The sequence below is a fragment of the Hemicordylus capensis genome, chromosome 17 (assembly GCF_027244095.1).
Source record: "Hemicordylus capensis ecotype Gifberg chromosome 17, rHemCap1.1.pri, whole genome shotgun sequence".
NCBI classification, from domain to species: domain Eukaryota; kingdom Metazoa; phylum Chordata; class Lepidosauria; order Squamata; family Cordylidae; genus Hemicordylus; species Hemicordylus capensis.
The window spans coordinates 455,227-477,120 of NC_069673.1; the positions used below are offsets into that span (position 1 = coordinate 455,227).

Consider the following 21,894-nt stretch of genomic DNA (forward strand, 5'->3'; position numbering starts at 1 on the left):
CATCTTATTTATTCATTATTTCGCTGTGTAAACTGCCCCGAGCCATTTTTGGAAGAGTACTATAGAAATCGAATTATAATATATTTTTAAATTTTCTTTCTGGCATGTAGTAGTTAAGTGTTGGATTGGGACACAGGAGACCCAAGTTCAGATCCCTGTTCAGCCACGGAACTCACTGGGTGATTCTGGACCAGTCACTTTTGTCTCAGCCTAACCCTACCTCACAGGGTTGTTGTGAGGATGACCACATACATTGCTCTGGGCTCTTTGAATGAAGAGCAAGATATATATGCAGAAATTAAACAGATACTGTGAAATAAAAATACAGCGCTTGGAGCTTTCCCATGGGAGGGAGTGAGCCACCCCAGGGTACCTGCAGGGCCCAGGCCCGACTCAGGTGTAGTCTAAAGGAAAAGTGAGGTCGGTCCTCTTCACTTGCTGACACATCAGGACAACACTACCCATGCCGTAAAACATTAATATACCCCACTCGTTGGGCACTTGGCTCCTTTAAATGGAAGATCGGAGCCCCCCTGACCTCCCCCCTTTCCAGCTATGGTGCTGCATCAAATCCTTTTCCCTCAATGAGGGAAGCCCTGAGTTGAGAATAAGAGTAAGAAAAGGGGAGTGGGGGAAAGCAGTACCATAGTCAACATTTAGTAAAATTCTAGATGCTTTTGGGCACCATTTATTGCAAATCCATTAACCACAAAAATACATCATTTTTGCAAACTACAATTTTGCATGAACATTTTATTACAGAAGGTTGCTTTATCATCTCCCCCACCCCCCTTATAAACTACTCTAGTTTATAAAACATAAAAAGATTTAACACCAGAGGGTGTTTAAAAATTGCTTTAGGGATGCCCCAATATCAGCACTTCACTGTGTTTCCTAAGAGGTGGGTGCTCAAGAGACCCCCCAAAAAAGAGGGATCCTGTGCATCCAAGCATTCCCATTAGACATGGCATCTCAATTAACTTGAGAGGCAGTTTCTGCACTGCATTGTACAGGGGTGCACATAGGACTTTAGCTTTAGGGCACGATCCCCTGGGAAGCTCTCCTGCACAAGAGCTCTGGGGCCGCTCATCGCGTCAATGGGTCTCAGGCAGGAGAACTTCCCAGAGGTCTGTGCCTCTCTTGAGCAACTCTGACACCTCACACCAGCGCAGTGTTTGTTTTTAGACTCAAACCATTTAGATTTTTTAAACAAAATCCACCCTTATTTACAGAACATTTGCTTTGCCACAGGCTTATACTCTGTTTATTTTTGCTTTGTTTACAGCATCCAATCCTGCCCAGCCCTTTCTCCTGGTCACCCAAGAGCCCACATCCACGGTTAACACCTCCACGGGCTCTTCCTGAAGTGTAGCAAGTGTTCCAAAAACGTGACTCTTCGCTCGTGCCTTGTGATGGGGGGGGGGGCTCTTCTCCCATTAGGGAGCCCCACCCAGAGCCAATTGGAAAACCCAAAGCTGTCCTTGGTGCCTAAAAGCTGTGCGGACGTTGGGGAGAACAAGGGGAAGTGGCCAGCTTGCTGGTTTCTCCCCGTGGCAATCTTCGCTCTTGTGGCTGCCCCCTCCCTTCTCTTCCCATCGGAGGCGGCCAAGCAGTTCCCGCCTCCCGTGCCCACATCCAAGGAGGGCTCTGAGCTGTCTACCAGAGCCAGTCCCCATCTCCCCGCTTCCTAGGCCGATCAAGGCTTTCCAAAGACTGCCTGGGGCTTGGAAGCTGCCTGCAGCATGCGGAGAAGGGCTGGGGCTTTGGCGAGGCTTGTGCTGCACCAGTCTTATTTGCAGGCAGAGTGTCCAGCATCCCAGGCCCGCCTTACAATGCAGGGAATCTCTCCAGCTCTTTTGCTGCCCACCAGCCCTCTCTCCACGCTGCAGCATGGTCCAGAAACAGCCGCCCGCGTGGGCTGGCTTCTACGAACTCCCCTACGGGTGGGCAGCTTGCCTCGAGAGCAAAGGCTGCCCTCCTCCCAACGGCAGCTAGCCTGGCTGAGGGTCTCCCCGACAGGATCCCACAGGGGGATGTCTGGGCGTGAGCCAGCCTGCAAAAGGTGTGGCTGTGCACTGCGCATACTCAGCCCCAGGATCATCATCATCACCCCAGGATTTCGAGTCCTAGGTCCACGCCTGTGCACACACCGATGGTGACTGAGCACCTGGCTAGCCTTTTCACAGCAAGGATGTGGTTCTAAAAAATGGTACCCAGGGTCGTTTTGAAAGAGCCAGAGGCGGTTATTGGTGGCTACTGAAACAGTTCAGTTTTTTAAAACCCAGAAAGATCCTGGAGTGATCCTAGGCACCAAATCCTTGGCTGGTTCTCTTTTATCTGAACTTCACACCAGGACTGGGCACAACTCTGGCCTCTTTGTGGTGGTGGGGAGGAAACATCTGGATTTGTAGCTTAGAACCTGTGATCCGGATATTTGATCATAGGCAGAATTTAAATAAATATAAAAGAGCAAGAGCTGCTATTATGCAAAAAGACAAAATGAGTAACTAGGTAATACTGGAACTTTTAAACAAAGATTCATGGCCGGGACCCTAAAAAGGTCCTCTGCTCTGTCCGTCAGCATCCAAGGAAACAGCACATTTAAAAAAATGTATTTAAATCATTTTTCCTCAAACATTTTCATCCCTCCCTAACCCTTTTCCAACTTTAACAGCTTTTTAAAAACAAACAGGGGGAAAAACCTGATCAATAAATAAATGGCATTTACGAATAATGGATCTTTGCTTATAGCTTTACAGAAAGAAAGCTCCCTACAAAATAACAAAATGATACAAAAGTGTAAAAAATCCCTCATTTTAAAAAAAGAGAGAGAAAGCAAGCCAAAAAAAAAAAAAAAAAGGAGATCCCATTAATAGATTTTATATTTCTCGGAACACAAAAATGCATCCCGTCGAGTTCTTAACAGAACATAAATAAAAAGGCAGTGTTTCCATGTAAAATTAAAAGTACATAAATAAATACTAAAAAAAAAAAGAGGGGGGAAATGAATTGTCCACCTTACTTGGTATGTAAAAATATTCTTTTCTAAAAAAGAGACTCCAGTCCAGCCACCAGGAGACACCCCAGGCAGCCGCGCCGGCCTTGAAGGTCAAGGAGGGCCCCCCACCCGCCCGACTCACTTGAAGGCTTCTGGGATGTGGCCCATTTGCGAGGGCATGCTAGTGGGCGGGCTGGAGACGCCTTCCGACCAATCCGAGTGGTTGGAATGCGGAGAGGAGCTTGACCACTGGTCCGGTGACTCGGGGGACGGGGTCAGGAAGGGGTGGTCGGGCACCTGCAGCTGGTGGCTGGGGGTGTTGTCCAGAGGGGAGGAGTAGCTGTGCTGGGAGGGCGGGGTCAGGAACTGGGTGGTGGTCATGGGCTGGGTGAGGGTGGGCGGCAGCGAGGTGGCCAGGACCTGTGTGTCTTGAGGCATGATGGCGTGGGCGGCCAGAGCACCCCCGGTCACTTGCTGCAGGTCGGGCTGGCCCAGCTCGCTCCCCAGGAAGCTTTGGCCGACGGTGTGGGTGCCGGTGCTGGAGGCGGCGCTGTGGGGCTGCTGGGCTTGCGGCAGCGGCTGCATGTTTTGCTGCTGCTGCTGCTGGATCTGCTGCAGCTGCTGGGCCTGCAGCAGGTGGGGCTGGGCGGGGGCCTGCAGGCGGCCGTTGGGGATGGCCTGGTAGCTCATCATCTGGGAGAGCGGGGTGGTGGGCAGGCCGTTGTGCAAGGGGGCCATCAGGCCGTGCTGCAGGGCCTGGCCGGGCGGGTGCCCCGCTGGCTGCAGCCCGCTCCGCATGGGGCTGTAGGGGTTCTGCAGCAGCCCGTTTTGCAGCCTGCTCAGCCAGTCGCACTGTCCCGTCAGGCCGGGGCCCCCACTCACGGCGAAGCTCAGCGGCCCCCCGGACCCCATGACCGTGTTGGGGCTGGAGACGGGCAGGTGGGAGAGGCGGGGGGGCCCCGCGTCGAAGGGCTGCAGCCGGCCGGCCCCGCCCAGGCCCAGGTCCGGCTTGCCCGCCAGGCCCAGGTGGCTGAGGCCCAGGTGGGCATCAGGCATGCCGGGCAGGTGGCCGAGGGACGGCTGAAAGGGAGAGGGCAGCAGGGGAGGGGAGGCCACGTCCGAGAGGTACCCCCGGGGCGACTCCAAGGAGTCGACGGGCGAGAGGGCCCCGGAGCCATCCAGCAGGCAGCCCTTGCCCTCCTGGGCCTTCTTCCGGCGGGCCTTCAGGTCCTTGGCCTCCTTCCCGTTGCAGCTGAGCCCCTTGGCGCTGGGCTTCCGGGCCTTCTTGCCCTGCAGGGCCGGCTTCAGGTTGCCGATGTAGCCGCTGGGCGAGCAGAGGGGCGGGGAGAGCGTGGCCGCCCCCAGGGGCCCGTGGTGCAGGGGCGGGCTGCGCACCAGGTTGTACTCGTCCAGCAGGCGCACGATGTCGTGGTGCATGCGCTCCTGGGCAATGTCGCGGGGCAGCCGGTCCATGTGGTCGGTGATGTCCCGGTTGGCAAAGTGGTCCAGCAGGGCCTTGGCCGTCTCGTAGCTCCCTTCCCTGGCCGCCAGGAACAAGGGGGTCTCCTCCTGGGGAGGCAAGAGCACCGCAGGGCCGGTCAGAGGCCTCCCCACAAGCGGGCGGGCAGGCAGGAGGGCGGAGCGGAACGGGGACGCAGGGAGAGGCGCGCCCAGGAGTGCTCCGATGCCTGGCTCCCGCCGCTGAACCGGCCAAGAGAGAGTCCTCTAGCTAGCATCCCTTCTGCATTGGCTCCCCAGCCTGTTCTCCTGCCCCCTTCCCTCCCTCGCAGATCAAGGGAGGAACTTCTGTCCCAGGAAATGCAGCAAGAGCAATGCTCCCGCTGGCCGCCCCCCCAAGAAGCTTCCCGCCCCATCTCTGGGAATGCCGGACTCTCGGAGCCCCAAGAGCTGTTGGGCGGACCTCCGTGCCTGGAAGGTGGGAGCACACAGCACAGTGAGCCCCCCCGGGCATCTGCCTTCCAGAGCGAGGGCTCCAGCCCCACGGACCCCCACCAACCGCTACCCCACACGCCCTGCAGCCCCAAAGCCCAGCTCTGACCTTGTTGTTCTGCATGTCCTTGTTGGCCCCGTTCTTCAGCAGCACGGTGGCCGCTTCAATGTTATTCACGGCAGCGGCCCAGTGCAGAGCAGACTTCCCTGGGGAGGGAGAGGGGAGCATCAAGCGGGAGGCAAGAACCCGGCAGCCCCACAGGAGCCCTCGGCAGCCCTGCCTGGCCTGTCCTCCCCCCGCCCCCGGCATGCTCTCCGAAGCCAGTACCGAGATCATCCACCGCGTTGACGTCCGCGTGGCAGCTGATGAGGTCCTCCAGCATCCCTTCCACGGCCAGACGGGCAGCCAGGATCAGGGGCGTCGTCCCATCGTGCATGCGTGCGTCCAGGTCGGTGGCCCTGTTCCTGATCAGAATCTGTCCCGGGAAGGAGGAGGGGGGAGGGAGACTCCCGGTGACTGGCAGCCCGGCGAAGAGGGAGGGGGAGTCTTCACTCCACTCCCCAAAGCCCCTCGGCCAACCAGGACGCCAAGAGCTCAGCTGCGAAAGGAGCTGCTCACGGCGTCCAGCCTGGCAATCCTCTCCTCGGCCACCTCGTCTTTCTCTCTAAGCGTTGACAAGCTGCTGCTCTCCGGGACATACAAGATCATGTCGGAGGAAGGGCAGGGCCTTACCCAGCCGGATCGGAGCCCCATATGCCAAGCACTGCTCTGGGGGCGGAGGAAGCAAAGGCCTCACCCTGCACCAGCACGGCCTGGCCAGCGCTGCCCCCCCCCCAGCGGAGCTTCACGGGCAAGAAGGAGGGCCGCTAAGCCCGGAGCTGCCTGCCAGGATCAGCCGGGCCCGTCTCCCCCCACCCCGACTGGCTCAGCGCTCGGGGCCTTGAAGGGAGCAGGATTCCTGGGGAAGCCTCCGCCAGGCTGAGGGGGGCTCCCTGCCCAAGGAAGGAGAAGGGGCCCAACTCTCGGGGGGCGACCGGGCAGAGCCAGCCAGAGCTCCCCAGGATGCCGTCCTTGCCTGGAAGACGCCCTGCGCGTCGGCGGAGATGGCAGCGTGAAGCGGCGTCTTCCCCGTGTGGTCCTGGATGTTGGCATCGGCGCTGGCTTCCAGCAGCCTCTTGGCAGCGTCCGAGCGGGAGTAGCGGGCGGCCAGGTGGAGGGCCGTCTCCCCTGTGCGGTCCGTCTGGTTGTGCAGACTGGCCCCCTGGTAGATGAAGTCGGAAATGACCGCCGGGGCCTCCTCCTCCTCCTCGCTGTTGCCCGTCTCCAGCCCGCCTCCGCTGCACGAGGCAATCATCAGCGGAGTGAACCCGTCTGCAAAGACACGGAGGAAGCCCATCAGCCCCGCAGAAGCAGAGGCCTCCTGGACACGCAGTGGGCCTGGGGACCTCTGGACCCTGAGGCCACGGGGCACCCCACTCCCAGTGGCCCCTCTAATTTTTCTCTATCTCTGTGCAGAATGTATCCAGGCAGTGTGTGCGCACCAGGTGCATTCAGAATGGGGCCTTCCTGATTCAACCTGAGCGGACATCCAAGAACTTCTGAGTGCCCGCACATGCGCACACCTTAGAGGGAACACTGCCCTCTCCCTGTCCCCATTTAGATCCGCAGAGAGCCGGGTGTGGCCACATCTGGCGGCAGAGAGAAGACTGCAGAGAAGGGAGCCGCCTGAGAGACGTGGGATGCACATCTCTCAGCCTGCATCCTGCTCCCACCTGCAAGACGGAGATATTAGGACTGATCTACCCTGAAGGGCTGTTGTAAGGATTCTGGGGGCCAAGGACAGCACATGCTTTGAAACTCTGAATGTATAGTATATATTGGCCAAGGTTGTGCGAGGCGGAATCCGGGGATCCCGGCAAGTGCCAAGCGGAGGAGACCACTTCATTTGCCAGCTGCCTCATAATCACGGTTCTCTGGAGAGATCCCAGAAAGGATCCTTGCAGTCTTGTGTTCAAATGCCCACGCAGGACACTTGCACACCTTGGGTAGCACAAGTGCAGCCTGGACCCCAAAGTGCACAGGTTACGCAGTGTCTTCGCCTATTTCCCAGACTATCCCAGCGGGAGCCCTAGTCAGCCACGCAGGAATGTTGTGCTGCCGTCAGGCCTTTCTCCCGTGAGCGCAGCGTCATGCAACACGCTGGCCACTGCTTTTCTGTGCACGCCAACATCGCAAGGAGTCCGGTTTCCCCGTCCCTGGGCTGCCCTGCCGCGTCCCAAATCCCCTGATGCAGCCAGGCTACCCACCCTCCTGGCTTTGTCCCACGGCAAAATCAACGAGAGAGACGTTTCCACCCCTACCTGGTCCCCGCACGTTGACATCCATGCAGTCGGCATCAATTTCACCTTGAGGCGGGGTGGGGGCCATGGAAGAAATGCGCAGGTCGGCCGCATCCAGGTGCTGCTGGGTCCACTGCCTGTGGTCCGTCTGGCCGTCCAGGTCGCACAGTGCGGCCTGCTCCTCCACCTGCAAGGGAAGGCCAGAGCTCATGAGGGTGGGAGAGGAGCCCGTGGCCACCCACCACACGCCTTGGTTGAGCACAGGGTTGTACATTCACCCCCCCAAACACATCCACACTATGAAATCACATTTGGTAACCAGGAAACCCTCAGGATTAGGTGTGCTTTGTTTTTCATAATCAGGTTTCCCAGTATTTTGGAATCAGGGAAACTGTTGGACAAGGAGGGCAGAGGAGGAAGGGGCAGAGGCTGCTGTAAGATTTCCCTCTGCAACCATGAGGACTAGCATCTTGCTTCTTTAGAAGGAAAAAGGAAGAGCAGGATTCTGAAGATGCTCTGCCATCAGACAGTGAAACCCGCACTTGCCTGGCAAGTCCGCTGATATGCAGGCAGTCCTGCTTGCTGTGGGGAAACACGGGAGATGCTTCCCGTGTCTCCCAGGAATTGCCTTGTTCCTGTTGGCGAAAAGCTCTGCTGGGCCATTAAGCCCCATGCCAAAGAAGCCTCTTGGACACTGCAGCATCCCTTCTGGAGCCACGGGGTTCTGCCCCCAGGTCTTAACACCTGTGTCCGCAGAGCAGAAGCCACGGTCTGCAGCGCCCAACAAATCCAGCCCAGTGCGGGGTCACAGATCAACCAGGTGGCCAGGCTGGCTCCTGCACACCGAGGAGACCAGCGCAGAATCCCAGGGGCTCACCCGGAACTTCTTGGTGTCCAAGGTCTCTTCGTCTCCCCATTCATTCTGGTTGTCATCCATCAGGGTACCGTTGGAAGCCGTTTTCAAGGGTCTGGGAAAGGGAGAAAGAGGCATGGAGCTTCAGAACAGTTGCGAGGAACGCCACATCCTGAATTCCGAAGCTAGTCACCAAAGCCAGTAATCCGAGGACTCCCCCACCCCAAACCAAGTCTCCCTGTCCCGGTGACATTTCTGACGTTATGCAAGCAGCAGCAGCACCAAAACATTGTGCTATGCTTGAAAAAGGCCATGGAGATCACCCTGGCCCCCTTTCAGCTGTGCAGCCACTTCTACCCCCGCAGCACAGGAGCGAGATTGGCAGTAGTAGGGTTAGAAACGGGTTAGACCCCCCCTCTCTTAGCAGGAGCAGCAGCCTAACTGGTCCAGCTGCCTCCTTCGGCAGCATTTGAATGGGGCTGGCTGGAGGTCTCTCTCTCTCTCTCGAGGGAAGTAACACAGAACAGCCCCAGTGCTTCACTTTGACTTGTTCCCCTTGCTTAAGCCACGGCGTTTCTCTCCCCCCGCCCCTTCATGGACCGCGTCTGTGCAAAATGTGAGAGAAGCCCCCGCACCTAAACATTTCCACTGATTAGTGTACGTGTTTCTTTCCTCCCAGGCTGTCTATGTGCCTGTGTCCATTTGAAAGGCAGTTTGCTTGTGTTTTTTCTTCCATCTCCAAGATCGGGCCGAGAGAGACTCCTGCCTGCAACCTTGGAGAAGCCGCTGCCAGTCTAGGTAGACAATACTGGGCTAGATGGACCAAGGGTCTGACTCAGTAACATGTGGCAGCTTCCTAGGTTCCTATGTTTATTTATCTATCAATTTCTGATAGTATTACCTGCCTTAAGGTTTGAATCAGCTCCAAGGGATGGGACCAAACATGTACAAATTAATCAATCTACAGTTAAAGCCCTTATTCAACACTCTGATTTTGGCAAGCAGCTAGTTGGGCTAAGCCAAGGCATGTGTTAGCTCCACTCCCCAGGATATCTGGAAGGAAACGGGAAGCCTCCTGGGACTAGCTATCCGATTACAGGGGCAACTAACACTCAGGGTCAGGGAATCAACATTTTACAGCTGAAGAAAGCAAGGATGAACTCAAATTTAAACAAACCAAACTTAGACAGCTCTTTATTATTTTATAGGCCACTTTTAACCACCGATGGCCAACATAATTGCTATTAAAACAGAAGACAGATAAGCAGGATGGTCAGGTACACTTCTTTCCTTCCATATTTATGGTGTGTGTGAGTGTGTGTGGGGTGGGGGTAATCTATAGCAGCACATCATAATGCACATGTGCGCACACTGCCTTGGTACTGCTGCCCAGAACAAAACTCACTCCACTCTGATGAAAAAATTTAGAAGGAACACTGGAGCTCACAACCAGAGATCGCCTTGAGCAGTTAGAGACACTGCAAAAAGAGGGATCCAGAGAGAGCATCCCATCTCCCCGCCCTGGGACAGACCACCACGAACCTAAAGCAGCACCAGTAAACCCAGGGACTGATCCTCCTCAGGGTTGCCTCTTCTGACTCGGAGGCTTTTCTTCTAGCCAGTCTCAAAGAAGTCCTGGCTCAGATTCTGTTTTAGTTGGGAGACCTTTTTCAGAGGAGGAGTAAAGCCCTCCAGATGCAGCCGGACTCCTGTCCTGGGAGGAGAGCTGGCCTTGTGGTAGCACGAATGAATGGCCCCCTTTGCTAAGCAGGATCAGCCCTGGTTTGTATTTGAATGGGAGACTGCCCGCGTGAGCACTGGGAGAGATTCCCCTGAGGGGATGGGGCCGCTCTGGAAAGAGTCCCTGCCTGCGTGCATGCAGAAGGTCCCAAGTTCCCTCCCTGGCAGCATCTCCAAGATAAGGCTGGGAGAGACATTCCTGCCCGCATCCTTGGAGAAGCTGCTGCCGCCAGTCTGGGTAGACAATCCTGACCTAGATGGACCAAGAGTCTGACTCAGTAGAAGGCAGCTTCCTAGGTTCCCCTTACTGCCTGTGCAGAAGAGGGAAAGGGAATGGCGCAGCGGCAGAGAAGTGGCACCTGCTGGATTTCCGCCTGAGAGGTGTGGGCATCCTGTGCCACCCTCTTCCAAATCTAGGAGGGAGAGCAGTCAGGGGGTCCCAGATCGGGACAGGTGGAGGAGCAACGTACCAAGCCTCCCCAGCTGGTGAACGGGAGATCAATGTCTATGCAAAGATGGGAGTCCAAGGACGTCCCTCCTCACACGAGACCCCGCCAGGCTGCCAGGCGCTACAGCTTCAGCTTCTGGGGGTGCCCAATGGCAGACTGGAAAGCTCAAGCCAAGAGCACTCTCCTCCCGCCCCAACGCCCTGCCCACCCCCCCAGCGTGGCCACACACACACACCCCCCCCGGCTCTCCCCTGCCCTCCCTGGTCACCCCAGCGGCCTGGGGCGGGGGGGGGCGGAGAGAGAGAGAGGGAGACTCACTTCAGGCCCACGGAATCCTCCCCCAGGGGCTCCCGGCGCTTCTTCTTGCTGGAGTCCGTCACTTTGAAGCCCTCGGGGAACCAGAGCTGCCCATGTTCCCTCCGCCGCTTGCGCGAGGCCAAGACGCCGACACCGATCAAGAGCACCAGCGGGACCACGACCACCACGATGTACATAGGATACCAGGGGGTGCTCTGGGAGGCCTCCGTCGTTTCACCTGCAGAGAGAGAGAGGCGGGGTGTGCTGTCAAGTGCACGCCCAGCCGGAGGAGACGGAGACAACAGGCAGCCAGAGCAGCCAGCAGCCGTCTGCCCGGCCCCTCCACTTCTGCCGCGCACCCCCAACCCCACCCCCAAACTCCTGCAAAGCCCTCTGGAAAGGGCGGGGGGGGGGGAGGTCATCTCCTGCACGACTCATCAGGCGCTGGGCTGGGGCTGCGCTGGGGGAGGCGGCTTTGCTGCCTCTCTCCTTGAAGGGGAAAAGGATTAGCCCACTTCAAAATCGTTGCACTGGCATTGAGCTGCTAAGTCCCAAGGATTGCGGGGGGATTTGGAAGCTGCAAACTTCAACACTTCGCATGTCAGGGATCGATCGGCAAGGGGCGGGGCCGGCTCTCGGGCGCCCCCCCCCCGCCCTCTCCCTCCGCCGGCAGTAATGATTTTGGAATAAGCTCGGGATGAGAGGCAGGGGGAGCGAGGGGAGGCGGCTCTCTTCGCGGGCAGTCCGGGGCGGGCGCTTTCGGCCTCGTTAGCTACCAACTGCACAGGCTGGATCGGTTGCATGGCGTGGCTGGCACCCTTCCCTCTCTCTCGACACCCACGGAGGGCACTCGAGGCCTCGTGAGAGGCGGGCTCTGGTCCAGCCAAAGCGACCCGTCTGGCCGCCCTCCAGATGCCGCCGAGCCCTCCTCTCCTCCTGTTCAGCCCCAGCGGGGCCCAAGCGACTCTGGCGGCAAACACTTCCGCCCAGGGTCTCCGCCGGCCAGGACCCTGGAATCTGTCCTTCGGAACTTCTCGACACCCCTCTCGGCTCAACCCACGGGGAGTTCTCAAAGTGGTCTTCCCGGCAAAAGAAACAGAAGTGGCTCCGGTCCCCAGCAGAAAGTCACCCGCCAGTGGCCGCTGGACAACGGCTCTCCCCCTGCAGGGAGGACCAACTGGCAGGAGGGCAAACGGCCGGCCGGACAAATACAAGCTTTCTCCATTTTGAAGTGTGTGCCTTGGTGATGTTTGGGTTCCTGGAAGTGTGTCTCCACTTGCCACCAGTACCCGAGGAGGAGGAGGGTGTAGCAGGACCTGCCCAGGGCGGTGGATGGCTCTCTCGGCCACCTCCAGGACTAGGAACTTAAGCCCGCTCTTGCCTTCCTTGGATTGCTCAGGTCTCAGGGCCGTCAGAGCCCAGGACCCTTCCAGCACGCCTCAGGCCCGGTCAGGACCTGTCCTTGCGTGGCGACCTCCTCCCCCCCCCCAGTCCCTGCTGCCCGGGCATCCTCTCAAGCCAAGCACACCCGCCGTATGCCCAGCTGGCTTCCCGTGCCGGGTCAGCAGGCAGCCAGCGGCTGGGGGCGCCAGGACATTGGGGCTTGCCCTGGGCTGGCCTCCCCAGAGAGTGGGCTGGGGGGGCAGAGGGAGCCGGCCCCAAGGAGGCCCCGAGAGAGCCCAGCACGCGGCCTGCCGAGCCGCCCCTGGACGCCCCCTCCCCTGAGTCTGCAGTGGGTGGTCCCTGCGCTGAGCAGGCGGATGGCTCCTTCTGTCTGGAGCCTTTCTGTGCTCAAGGAAACCGGTGAAGAGACGGCTCCCCGTGCCACAGCAGCAGCAGCAGCAGGGCGGCCACGGCCCTCTCCAGCCACTTACTCTTGACGGCTTCGATCTTGTAGGGGATGTCCAGGTTCCCCAGCGAGGCCAGAGCGCCCAGGAAAGCCGCCACGTCGGTGGTACTCTGGAAGCACTGGGACGACGACTGGACACATTGGCGGTTGTCAATCTCCAGGTGGATGACCGACCTGCAGGGGTCAGGGAGGGGGTCAAGGGGAGAAGCGCGGCCACTGGGCCCACACCGACGCCGGGGCCTTCTGCCCGCGCAGGGTGTCAGGACCTCTGCCCAGCCCAAGTCCTCCAGCCGCACTCCGGCTTAGGGTCAGGGCCTCGCTGCTGGCCCTGGAGCCCGGGACCCACGGGCGGGGTGGGGGGGGGGCGCTACTTGCAAGGGGGCATGTCATGGCAGGCCTAGGAATGCGCCGGCTCAGGGCCCTGTGCTGTGTGCAGCAAAGGCTCCCCGAACGGCTCGAGCCCCCCTCCCTCCCCACACTGGGGTGGCCCTACATACGGCGGGGCCGACAAAGGCCGGCTTGCCCCACGGCCCCCGATGGGGGCCGGCCCCCCCTCCACAACCGAGCCTTACACAAAGCTTTGGAAGTGGCACGGCGGTGGGCCGGGGCCGGGGGAGGAAGGTGCCCAGCAGCCGCCTCTTCTCTCCTGGCGCTTCTGGCAAAGGCCCGGCCTGTCCCCACCGCTGCGGCAACCAGCACGATACCACCCAACAACCCGCCCCCTGGGGGCAGCCGCCTGACCCTGCCTCTGTGTCCACGGCCCTCCCAAAGTGGCCTGAGGTTCGGGGGCCCAGCCAGAAGCGGGGAGAAGCAGCAGCAGCAGCAGCCGCACCTGCTCTGGTTCTCGGAGGCCGCTGGACCCCCGAGCCGTGCCATCTCCAGCCACAGCAGCCTTTGGCTCCTGCAGCTGGCGACGGGATATGTCGTCCAAAAGCACTTGGGGGTCCAAGGCAGAGGACTCCGGTGTCTCGCTCGACAGTCCTCTGCCGGGCCAGCTGGAAGCAATGCCCGGGTGCCCCATCGCACGGGGGCGGTGGACAGGCCTGCTCTAGGAAGCAGGCCGGGCAATGCGCCCGGCTCCAGGGCAGCCCCGCCCCACCGGCCAAGGGCTCTCCAGCCCCTCCCTCCTCCCCAGCCAGAGGGGCTTGGAGGGGCTCGGAGCCCTTCTGGCTTGGCCCGCCAGCTTCTGCTCCACCCAGCACGCCAGCCCCGGCACGGAACCCGGCGGGCCTCTCCCTTTACCCCGCAGACGTCCATCTGGTCCAGTTCCCCTCTTCTGCCTCCCGCCGACCCTCGAGTAGAGCGAGGCCTTCAGCGCGCTGGGCAGGCCCGGCCAGCTCTCCACGGACCGCTTGACGTGGTGCTTCTTGAGCTCCTCCGGGTTCCCGTAGTAGGGGAAGATCATGAACTCGCCCTTGGCGTCCTTCTTGAAGACCACGTTGGTGTGCAGGACGCGGCTGAGCTCCCGCAGGAAGTGCAGGGAGTTGTTCCGCAGGGTGGCCGGCGGGGTCAGCACCACCACCACCAGGGGTGCCCTCGGCCAGCTTCTCCGGCACGTGGTTGGCGCAGTCCAGGCCGTCCCACTCACACTCGGCGTTGTTGCACCCCTGGTCGCAGTGCCCGTCGGAGTAGTGGTCCTTGCAGTACTGGTCGTAGAGGGGGCTGGGCGGAGGGGAATGGGAGAGAAAGCCGTGATGCCGCCGCAGGCATCTCCGCGATTCCCCCCTTTGCTAATCGGGGGGGGGGGGGGCGACTGGGGTCAGCACTGCCAGATACTCCTCTCGGGGGATAACGGGGCCGCTCTGGGAAGAGCATCGTGTATTCTGCCTGCATGCGGAAGGTCCCAGGTTCCCTCCCTGGCGGCATCTCCAAGAGAGACTCCTGCCTGCAACCTGGGAGAAGCTGCTGCCCCGTCTGGGTAGACAATGCTCAGCTAGAGGGACCAAGGGCCTGACTCGGTAGTAGAAGGCAGCTTCCTCTGTCCCTATCGTGGGTGGCAAGGTTTCCCGGCCTTGGGTCCTCAGCTGCTGTGGGACTACAACTCCCACCATCCCCAGCCACAACGGCCGAAGGCACGATGGGAGTTGTAGTCCCACAACGGCTGGGGAACGGTTTCATGTGGCTTTTCCAAGCTTGGAGAAGGCGCTGCCAGTCTGGGTAGACGATACTGAGCTAGAGGGACCGAGGGTCTGACTCAGCCGACGGCAGCTCCCTCTGCTCCTCCCTCTGGTTGCCTCGTTTCCAAGGTAAAGAGCCCAGAAGCCGCCGCCTCACCAGGAAGGTGCTTGAGGGCTGCCCGAGGCCTGCCAGCCACTCCCTGGCGGGCGGTCGGGCGGAGGGGGGAGCAATCCTGCCGGAACTCACTTGCACTGGCCTTCCACCTTCTGGCAGTCGAAGCCGTCGTAGAGGCAGCCGCTGTTGTTGCACTGGGCGTCGCACTTCCCGTCGTTGAAGTACTTCCAGCACTGCAGGGCCTGGGAGCAGTTCTTCCAGGGGTCGTTGAAGTTGAGCGAGCAGTCGCCCCCGTCCCAGTGGCAGGCGTGGTGGTTGCACTGGGCGTCGCAGAACTTGTTGCCGGCCAGGCTGGGGGCAGGCGGGGAGCTCGCAGGCCTCCTCGAAGGCCGGCGGGGCGATGTCCTGCCCGACGCCCCCCCGGAAGTCGAAGTCCAGGATGTGGCAGTGGAGCCCGTTGAAGTTGGCCGGGCAGAGGCAGCGGTAGTGGGGCGCCTCCGGGGTGGCCTGGCAGGTGCCCCGGTTGTAGCAGGGCTCCGCGTGGCAGGGGCTGCTGGCCGGGAACTGGCAGGCGGGGCCCGTGAAGCCCTCCAGGCACAGGCAGCGGGGCTCTTCGGGCCGGAGACGCACGTCCCGCCGTTCAGGCACCGCAGCGGCCCGCAGCTGCGCACGTCGTTCTCGCAGGTGGCCCCGTCCAAGCCCTGCAGGCGGCAGAAGGCGGCGGCGGCCTCAGAACACACCCAGCGGTCCCAGGGAGGGTCCCCACGTGTGGCCCCCCGTTTGCCACAAGAGCCCGCCGGGCCCCGCCAGGCAGCCCACAAGCCAAGCTGGACCAGCCCTGCTGGAGGCCTCGGGGAAGCGCGGCGGCGGCGGTGGCGGCGGCCAGCAGCAGGGCATTGTGGGAGATTCCCACCCCTCCTCCTGCTAGTCCCCGGAAGGGCTTGGCGTGCAGAGGCTGGGCTCCGGTCACTGGGGTGGGGTGGGGTGGGGTGGGGTGGGGTGGGGTGGGGTGGGGGTGGCACGAATCAGGACCGAGGCCCCGCCAGTGCATTGCCTGTCAGCCCCACCTAGTGTGCTCAGCGCCCTGTTTGGGGCTGGCCACCACCCTTCCTCCCTCCTCCCTGGCCGGGCTCCCGGTGGCCATGCCCTTCTCCCCACCCCCCGGAAGCCAAGGCCCCCTACCCACCGGGGGGCACTTGCAGATGAAGCCGCGCTGGGTGTTGCTGGCCACGGCACACGTCCCGCCATTCCTGCAGGGCTTGTTCTGACAGCTGTCCACCACCGTCTCGCAGTGCCGCCCTGCAGGGTCGGGGGGGGGGGAGAAGAGCTCGTTGGGCAGGGGCCGAGCCAGACCGCAGCCGGGCCGACTCTGACTGGCAGCGCCTCTCCAGGGACCTTTCCCCGCCCTGCCTGGAGAGGCTGCTGGGAGACGATCCTGGGGCCGTCTGCAGGCCAGGCGGGGGCTCTGCCGCTGGGCACAGGGGTCCCACTGCTTTGGCTCCAAAGCTCTGGCTCTCCCACCCTCCCGCTCGGCGCACACGGCAGGCAGAGGCTGGTTGGGGTGTGTGTGTGTGTGGGGGGCTCCACACCCAGAGACCAACTCTGCCCCCCCCATCGTCTCCCGGGGCAAGGGGGGGGCCCCACAGCGGCAGCCCCACTCACCCGCATAGCCCGGCCGGCACTCGCACTTGTAGTTGTTGATGCGCTGGACGCAGTTCTGGGTGCCGTGCGGGTCGCAGGGGTTGGAGAGGCACTCGTTGACGTCCCCCTCACAGCGCTCCCCCACGAAGCCCGGGGAGCAGAGGCAGCTGTAGCCCCCCACCCGGTCGACACACTTCCCGTTGTTGAAGCACTTGGGCGCCGAGGCGTTGGCGTCAAAGAGGCGGCAGTCGTCCACGTTGATCTCGCAGTGCACCCCTGTGGGGAGGGGGGAGAGGGGGGAGAGGGGGGTCTGCTGGAGGGAGGGAGGGAGGGAGGGGCTGCCACTCGGCAAGGGCCCCCCCCCCCAGCCCGGGACAGCCCGCCAGCTTCCTCTCGCAGAGGCGGGCGTGTGCAGAGCCACCTCCAGAGCTGCAGGGCCAGCCCTCCCAGGCCCCGGTTCTAGTCCCCCAAGCAGCCTTGCGGCTCCAGGCCGGCCTCGCAGGGGGCCAGCCCCACACATTTCGGCCACACAGCCACCATCAGGGGGCAAGGCAGGGGGGTCCAGGTGTGAGAGACCCCCACGCGCTGCGTGCGCACCACAGCCAAGCCTCTGCGGATGTCACGGCGGAAACAACATTATAGCTCTCTGTTTTAAGCGCCTTATTCATCACTTTGCATTTGGAACTCGAAAAATAAAAAAAAATTGTAATTTTAAATGTGGTTTTAGCCTGGACTTTTCACTCATTTAATTTAGTAGTAATTATTATTATTACTATTAATCATAATATAATATTTTAATAATAATAATAATTATTATTATTATTATTTTATTTATTTATTTATTTTATATCGTGTCTATTTTATTAATGTTGTGAGCCGCCCCGAGTTGGAGATGTGGGGCATAAATATTTTAAATAAATAAGTGAGATAATAAATGCACCCCACAAGACTGAGGGTTGCAGCCCCCCCCTTCTGCAGGCCATCTTCCCTGCTCCCCTGGAACTGCAGCGACACCCAGCCCTGCCCCCCCACACTCCCCCAGCAAGGAGGGTTTTCTGGGCAGGACTCTTAGTCAAGCGGCAGTGGGTCCCGTCCCCCCCCCACACTCACACCCCCAGGGGGAGCAGCAAACTGAGCCAGGCAGCTAGTCCTGATGAGTTGCGGGGGGGGGGGGCGAAGGAGGCACAGCGGTCTCTGCTTCTTGGCAGCCGCTCAGGTCCCTCCTCTCCCCCCCCCCATCCCGCCCGAGAGCCACAACAGTCTGCAGGCCGGCCATTCGCCAGGTAGCGCTGTGTGGTTGGCCATGTGACTCTACCTGACGAACCTGCAGGCAGTGTGGCTCTCGGGTGGGACGGGAGAGAGACTCACCTGAGCTGCCTCCTCTGGTGCCCCCTTAGGAGAGCCACTCCAGCTGCTGCCCCCCCCCAGGCGTGGGCATCTCTGCACCCCCCCTTCCCCGCCTCCCAGCTCGCGGCGCGTTGCTCACCTTGAGTCCCTCGAGGACAAGAGCACTTGTAGGTGTTGATGAGGTCGATGCAAGTCCCTCCGTTCTGGCAGGGGTGGGAGAGGCACTCGTTGATCTCCTCCGAGCAGTTCACGCCGTGATAGCCGGCAACGCACTACGAGAGGGGGGCACGGGGGGGGGCACCGGTGAGGCTCCCTGAGACGGGTGCTGCCGCTGCTACGGCTCTCGCCGCTTGCCACCGGGCCTCTGTGCCCCCTGCGCACTTGTGGGATGAAAGGCAGCCACCCCCATTCTCCTCAGCGACTGGCTGAGCTGCTGTGATGTCACGGAACGTCCAAGCACCTTGCAAGGACACTCGGACCAAAGAAGCCGTTGACCAAACGGCAGCTTTTGTGAGGGGAGGGATGGATCCGTTGGGCAGGGAACGGAAGGGAGGGGTTGCGTGCCGCTGCTGGGCGAGGAAGCCCCCTGGACTGACAGTGCGAGAGCGCATCCCGGGAGGGAGAGCCCACGACTCCCCCGCCCCTGTGGCCAGGAAGCATGCTGGCCTCGTGTCCAGCCGCCATCATCTGCCCCCGGCCGTTCCAGCCTAGGAGGGCGAGGCCGGCCCTCTTTCCTGCATCAGCCCCGCAGAGGTGCGGATCGTGCCATCGCCTCCCCTGGCCTCAGCCCCTGCCCCACTGCGAATCCCCACAGGCTGCTTCTCGGTCCACAGACCTGCCTTGAGGGACAGAGCGGGACATGAGGCTCTTCTCTGTTCCCAGCAGTGCGCATGTGCGCAGGCAGCAGGCCTGGCTTCCCTCGTATCGGGCACCTCGTATCGGGCACTGTCCCGAGGCCTCCCTGTGGGGCAGAACGCACACGGACCCCTCCTGCCGGCCCGCCGCCGTACCTCGCAGGAATAGCCTCCCAGGTAGTCGGTGCAGGTGGCCCCGTTCTGGCAGGGGCTGGGGGAGCATTCGTCCACTTGCTCCTCACAGTAGCTGCCCGTGTAGCCGGCCTGGCAGCGGCAGAAGTGGGTGTTGTTCTGGTCCCTGCACTGGCCCGAGTTCCTGCACAGGTGCCCGACGTCCACCCCTGCAAGGAGCAAAGGCCAGGCGGCCGAGGTCAGGCCCAGCAGGCAGGCGGAGGAGCAGGGAGGCCCGGCCCGGCCGCCAGCACAGCACAGCACACGGCGCCTCCTCCTCCTCCCAGTGTCGGAGACAGCCGCGGGCAGGACGCAGCTGGGCTGGCCAGGACCCTCCCCACGGACCCTCTGCACGCCAGGCGCCAGCCCCCACTTGGGCCAGGGCCCTGGCTTGGAAGGCGCCCCCCCCACACCTGCAGCCCCCCCGGCAAGCAGGCAGGCGAGTGGGACCCTAACCCAGTGGGGCCGCACCTTGCTGCCGGGCAGCCACCTCGCAGGAGACGTTGGGGACATCGCAGTGGGAGCCGGTCCAGCCGCTGGGGCACTCGCAGTCGTAGCGGTTGTCCCTCTGCCGGCACTTGCCGTTGTTCTTGCAGGGGAAGGAGCTGCACCAGTGCACCAGGTTCTGGGGGCGGGGAGGGAGAGGAGGAGGAGGAGGAGAGGGTGGCCCGGCAGCTCCTCGTGTGCCTGCAGCGGGCACAAGGGGGCCCCCGAGGGACTGGGCGGGGGGCCGGGAGGGCCAGGTTCAAGTCCCGCCTCGGCCACAGTCGAGGCCACTGGCTCGCCAGCGATGCCTCGTCAAGACACTCCCCGTCTCAGCCCTTCAGGCGTCACGCCAGTCTCCCTCGCAGGCCCGTTGTACGGACTCCTGGCAGAAGGCTGTGAAGGGCTCAGGGGCCAAGGACTTAGGGGGCAGCCCCCCCCCGCCCCCGCCCCGCCCTCTGGCCCCTCCTGCTGCAGCGACCCAGCCAGCATGTCAAGGTCCAGGTCGCGGCAGCCTCCGCCTTCCCAGAGCTCGGCAGCTCCCGCTGGACCACCTCCAACGCAGCGCCTCCCCAACCTGTTTGCCGTTGCAAAGGGGAACTTTGGCGGCAAAAGCGCCGCAGCTGGAAGGAGGCAGAGTTCCTGGCAGGCGGGGAACCTCCTTCCTGGGGCTGGCGGTGCGCCCCCTCCCGCCTGCCAAGGCCCCCCTGGAGGCAGGAAGGCAGAGGCAGGGGTGGCTGGCGCCACGGCTTGGGGGGCAAGATCCAAGGAGGGCGCCCAGCCCAGCCCAGCCTGGAGCCCCCTCCAGACTGCGGAGCCCTCCTCTCGCCCCCCCTCCCACAACCCCGCCTGGCTCCTCGCCAGCTATGCTGCCCACACCCAGCGCCCCAAACCTCAAGTCAGACAGGAGGAGGAGGCTGGGTGCTTTTCCAGAGGGTGGGCTTCATGGGCAGGAGCCCGGGGGGGGCAGAGGGAGACGAGTGTGTGTGTGGGGGGGGTGTGGCGCATGTGTGGCTGGCCAGCCTGCTCCTCCTCCTGCTCACCTGGCAGCTGGGCCCTGTGTAGCCCTGGGGGCAGCTGCACTTGTAGGTCCCGTAGCTGTCCTGGCAGGTGCCGCCGTTCAGGCAGGGCTTGGAGTCGCACTCGTTGATGTCGTGCTCGCAGTAGATGCCCGTGAAGCCCGGCCGGCACTTGCAGGTGAAGGTGTTGATGCCGTCCACGCAGGTCCCGCCGTTGAAGCAGGAGCTGAGGACACAGGAGGGGGGCGCGGATTGTGACCCCCGCCAGAAGCAGGAAGCGCAGGGCTTCCACGGCGGGGGGGGGGGGCAGCCTCCGTGGGGCCACTGGGCCCTTTGCCAGGTTTCACCAGTTGACAGGCGGGCGTTGCTGCCACAGGCTAGAACTCTCTCCTGCATCTCGTCACTCGCTCGCGCAAGTCCTAAGACCGACACAGGGCAGCTGACAAGCCAAGTCCTCGCCCGCCTGAACCCCGAGCCCTCGGCCACGTCAACCCTGCCATTCTGGGCAGAAGGCGGCATTCGCTCCTTGGCATCATCCGATTCTCCCGCCACACACAGGACTCCTCCTCACCCCCCAGCTGTGGCCCAATCTGCTCCGGGCCGCCCAGCAGGACCCTCCCAGCGCCCCACTGCCGAGCCGGGCCTACCTCTCGGTGCAGTCGGGCGTGTTGAGCTCACAGTGGATCCCGCTGAAGCCGGAGGGGCAGGTGCAGGTGTAGCTGTTGACGCAGTCGGTGCAGTTGGCCCCGTTCTTGCAGGGGTTGCTGGCGCACTCGTTGATGTCCTGCTCGCACTTGGGGCCCTGGAAGCCGGCCAGGCACTTGCAGAGAAAGGCGTCGACGCCGTCGGAGCAGGAGCCGCCATTGTGGCAGGGGTCTGGAGGTGGGGGGAGAACGGGAGGGGCTCACATCTGCGGCGGCCGGGTCTCACGGCCGGTCTGGCTGCTCCAGAGCCGGCCTCTCGGCCCGCCCCGGACTCAGGAAGAGCAGCCTGCAAAATCTTTGGCTTCCTCCCCGTTGGGCCCTCGCTTGTTGGGGAAATGCAGCAGATTCTGGGACTCGCACTGGTCCGTGTGGGACGGCAGCCGGTCCGAGCTCTTCCATGCAAGCAGCCATTCTGCCCACTGGAGGTGAGCAACTGGCACCTCCTCCTCCTCCTCCTCTCCAAGGAGCTCAGGGCAACGCGGGTGCTTCGTACTCCCGACTGTTATCCTCACAACAGCCCTGTCGGGAAGGCGAGGCCGGCTCACCGAGCAGCGTGGCCAAGGAGGGCTTTCCCGAACCCGGGTCTCCCCAGACCTAGCCAGACCCTTAAGCTGGCTCTCTTTGGGGCAATGTGCAAGAAGGAGGCTGCAGCAGCCAAGGGTGCAAAACCGTGGGTTGGTGCAAAACCGGGTGCAAAACCATTGGCTGGCCAGTCGCTACTGGTAAGAGTTCCTTTTTTACGGCCAGAGACCAGAATCCAAGCAAGGATACCAATCCAAGCAAGGCCGCCAATAACAAGAATACAGAGACTCAAAACTAGAACACCACAGCCCCACACGCGACTTCTGGAATTCCCCGATCAATCCAGTCATCATCACGGAGGAACTCCCCGAATCCAGCGAGCCCTTCTGGCTAAGAAACAAAGCTGTGCTACTTGATAGTAGGGAGCACTGGATGGAGTAGAGTC

General features: G+C 61.7%; 1 protein-coding gene across 1 annotated transcript in view; it reads right to left on the bottom strand.

The window, feature by feature from the left end:
• Nucleotides 1-655: 655 nt before the first annotated feature.
• Nucleotides 656-21,894, bottom strand: part of NOTCH1 (notch receptor 1) — an 81,964-nt gene continuing 60,725 nt past the window's right edge. Inside the window, 21 exon segments of the mRNA XM_053282216.1 lie at nucleotides 656-4,567; nucleotides 5,058-5,155; nucleotides 5,277-5,424; nucleotides 6,025-6,320; nucleotides 7,310-7,475; nucleotides 8,166-8,256; nucleotides 10,649-10,865; nucleotides 12,502-12,650; nucleotides 13,693-13,764; nucleotides 13,766-14,004; nucleotides 14,006-14,138; nucleotides 14,841-15,058; nucleotides 15,060-15,316; nucleotides 15,319-15,409; nucleotides 15,895-16,007; nucleotides 16,371-16,625; nucleotides 17,836-17,968; nucleotides 18,707-18,891; nucleotides 19,193-19,346; nucleotides 20,248-20,449; nucleotides 20,871-21,099. Of these exon segments, the coding sequence (XP_053138191.1) occupies nucleotides 3,137-4,567; nucleotides 5,058-5,155; nucleotides 5,277-5,424; nucleotides 6,025-6,320; nucleotides 7,310-7,475; nucleotides 8,166-8,256; nucleotides 10,649-10,865; nucleotides 12,502-12,650; nucleotides 13,693-13,764; nucleotides 13,766-14,004; nucleotides 14,006-14,138; nucleotides 14,841-15,058; nucleotides 15,060-15,316; nucleotides 15,319-15,409; nucleotides 15,895-16,007; nucleotides 16,371-16,625; nucleotides 17,836-17,968; nucleotides 18,707-18,891; nucleotides 19,193-19,346; nucleotides 20,248-20,449; nucleotides 20,871-21,099 (4,877 nt within the window). The 3' untranslated portion in view covers nucleotides 656-3,136.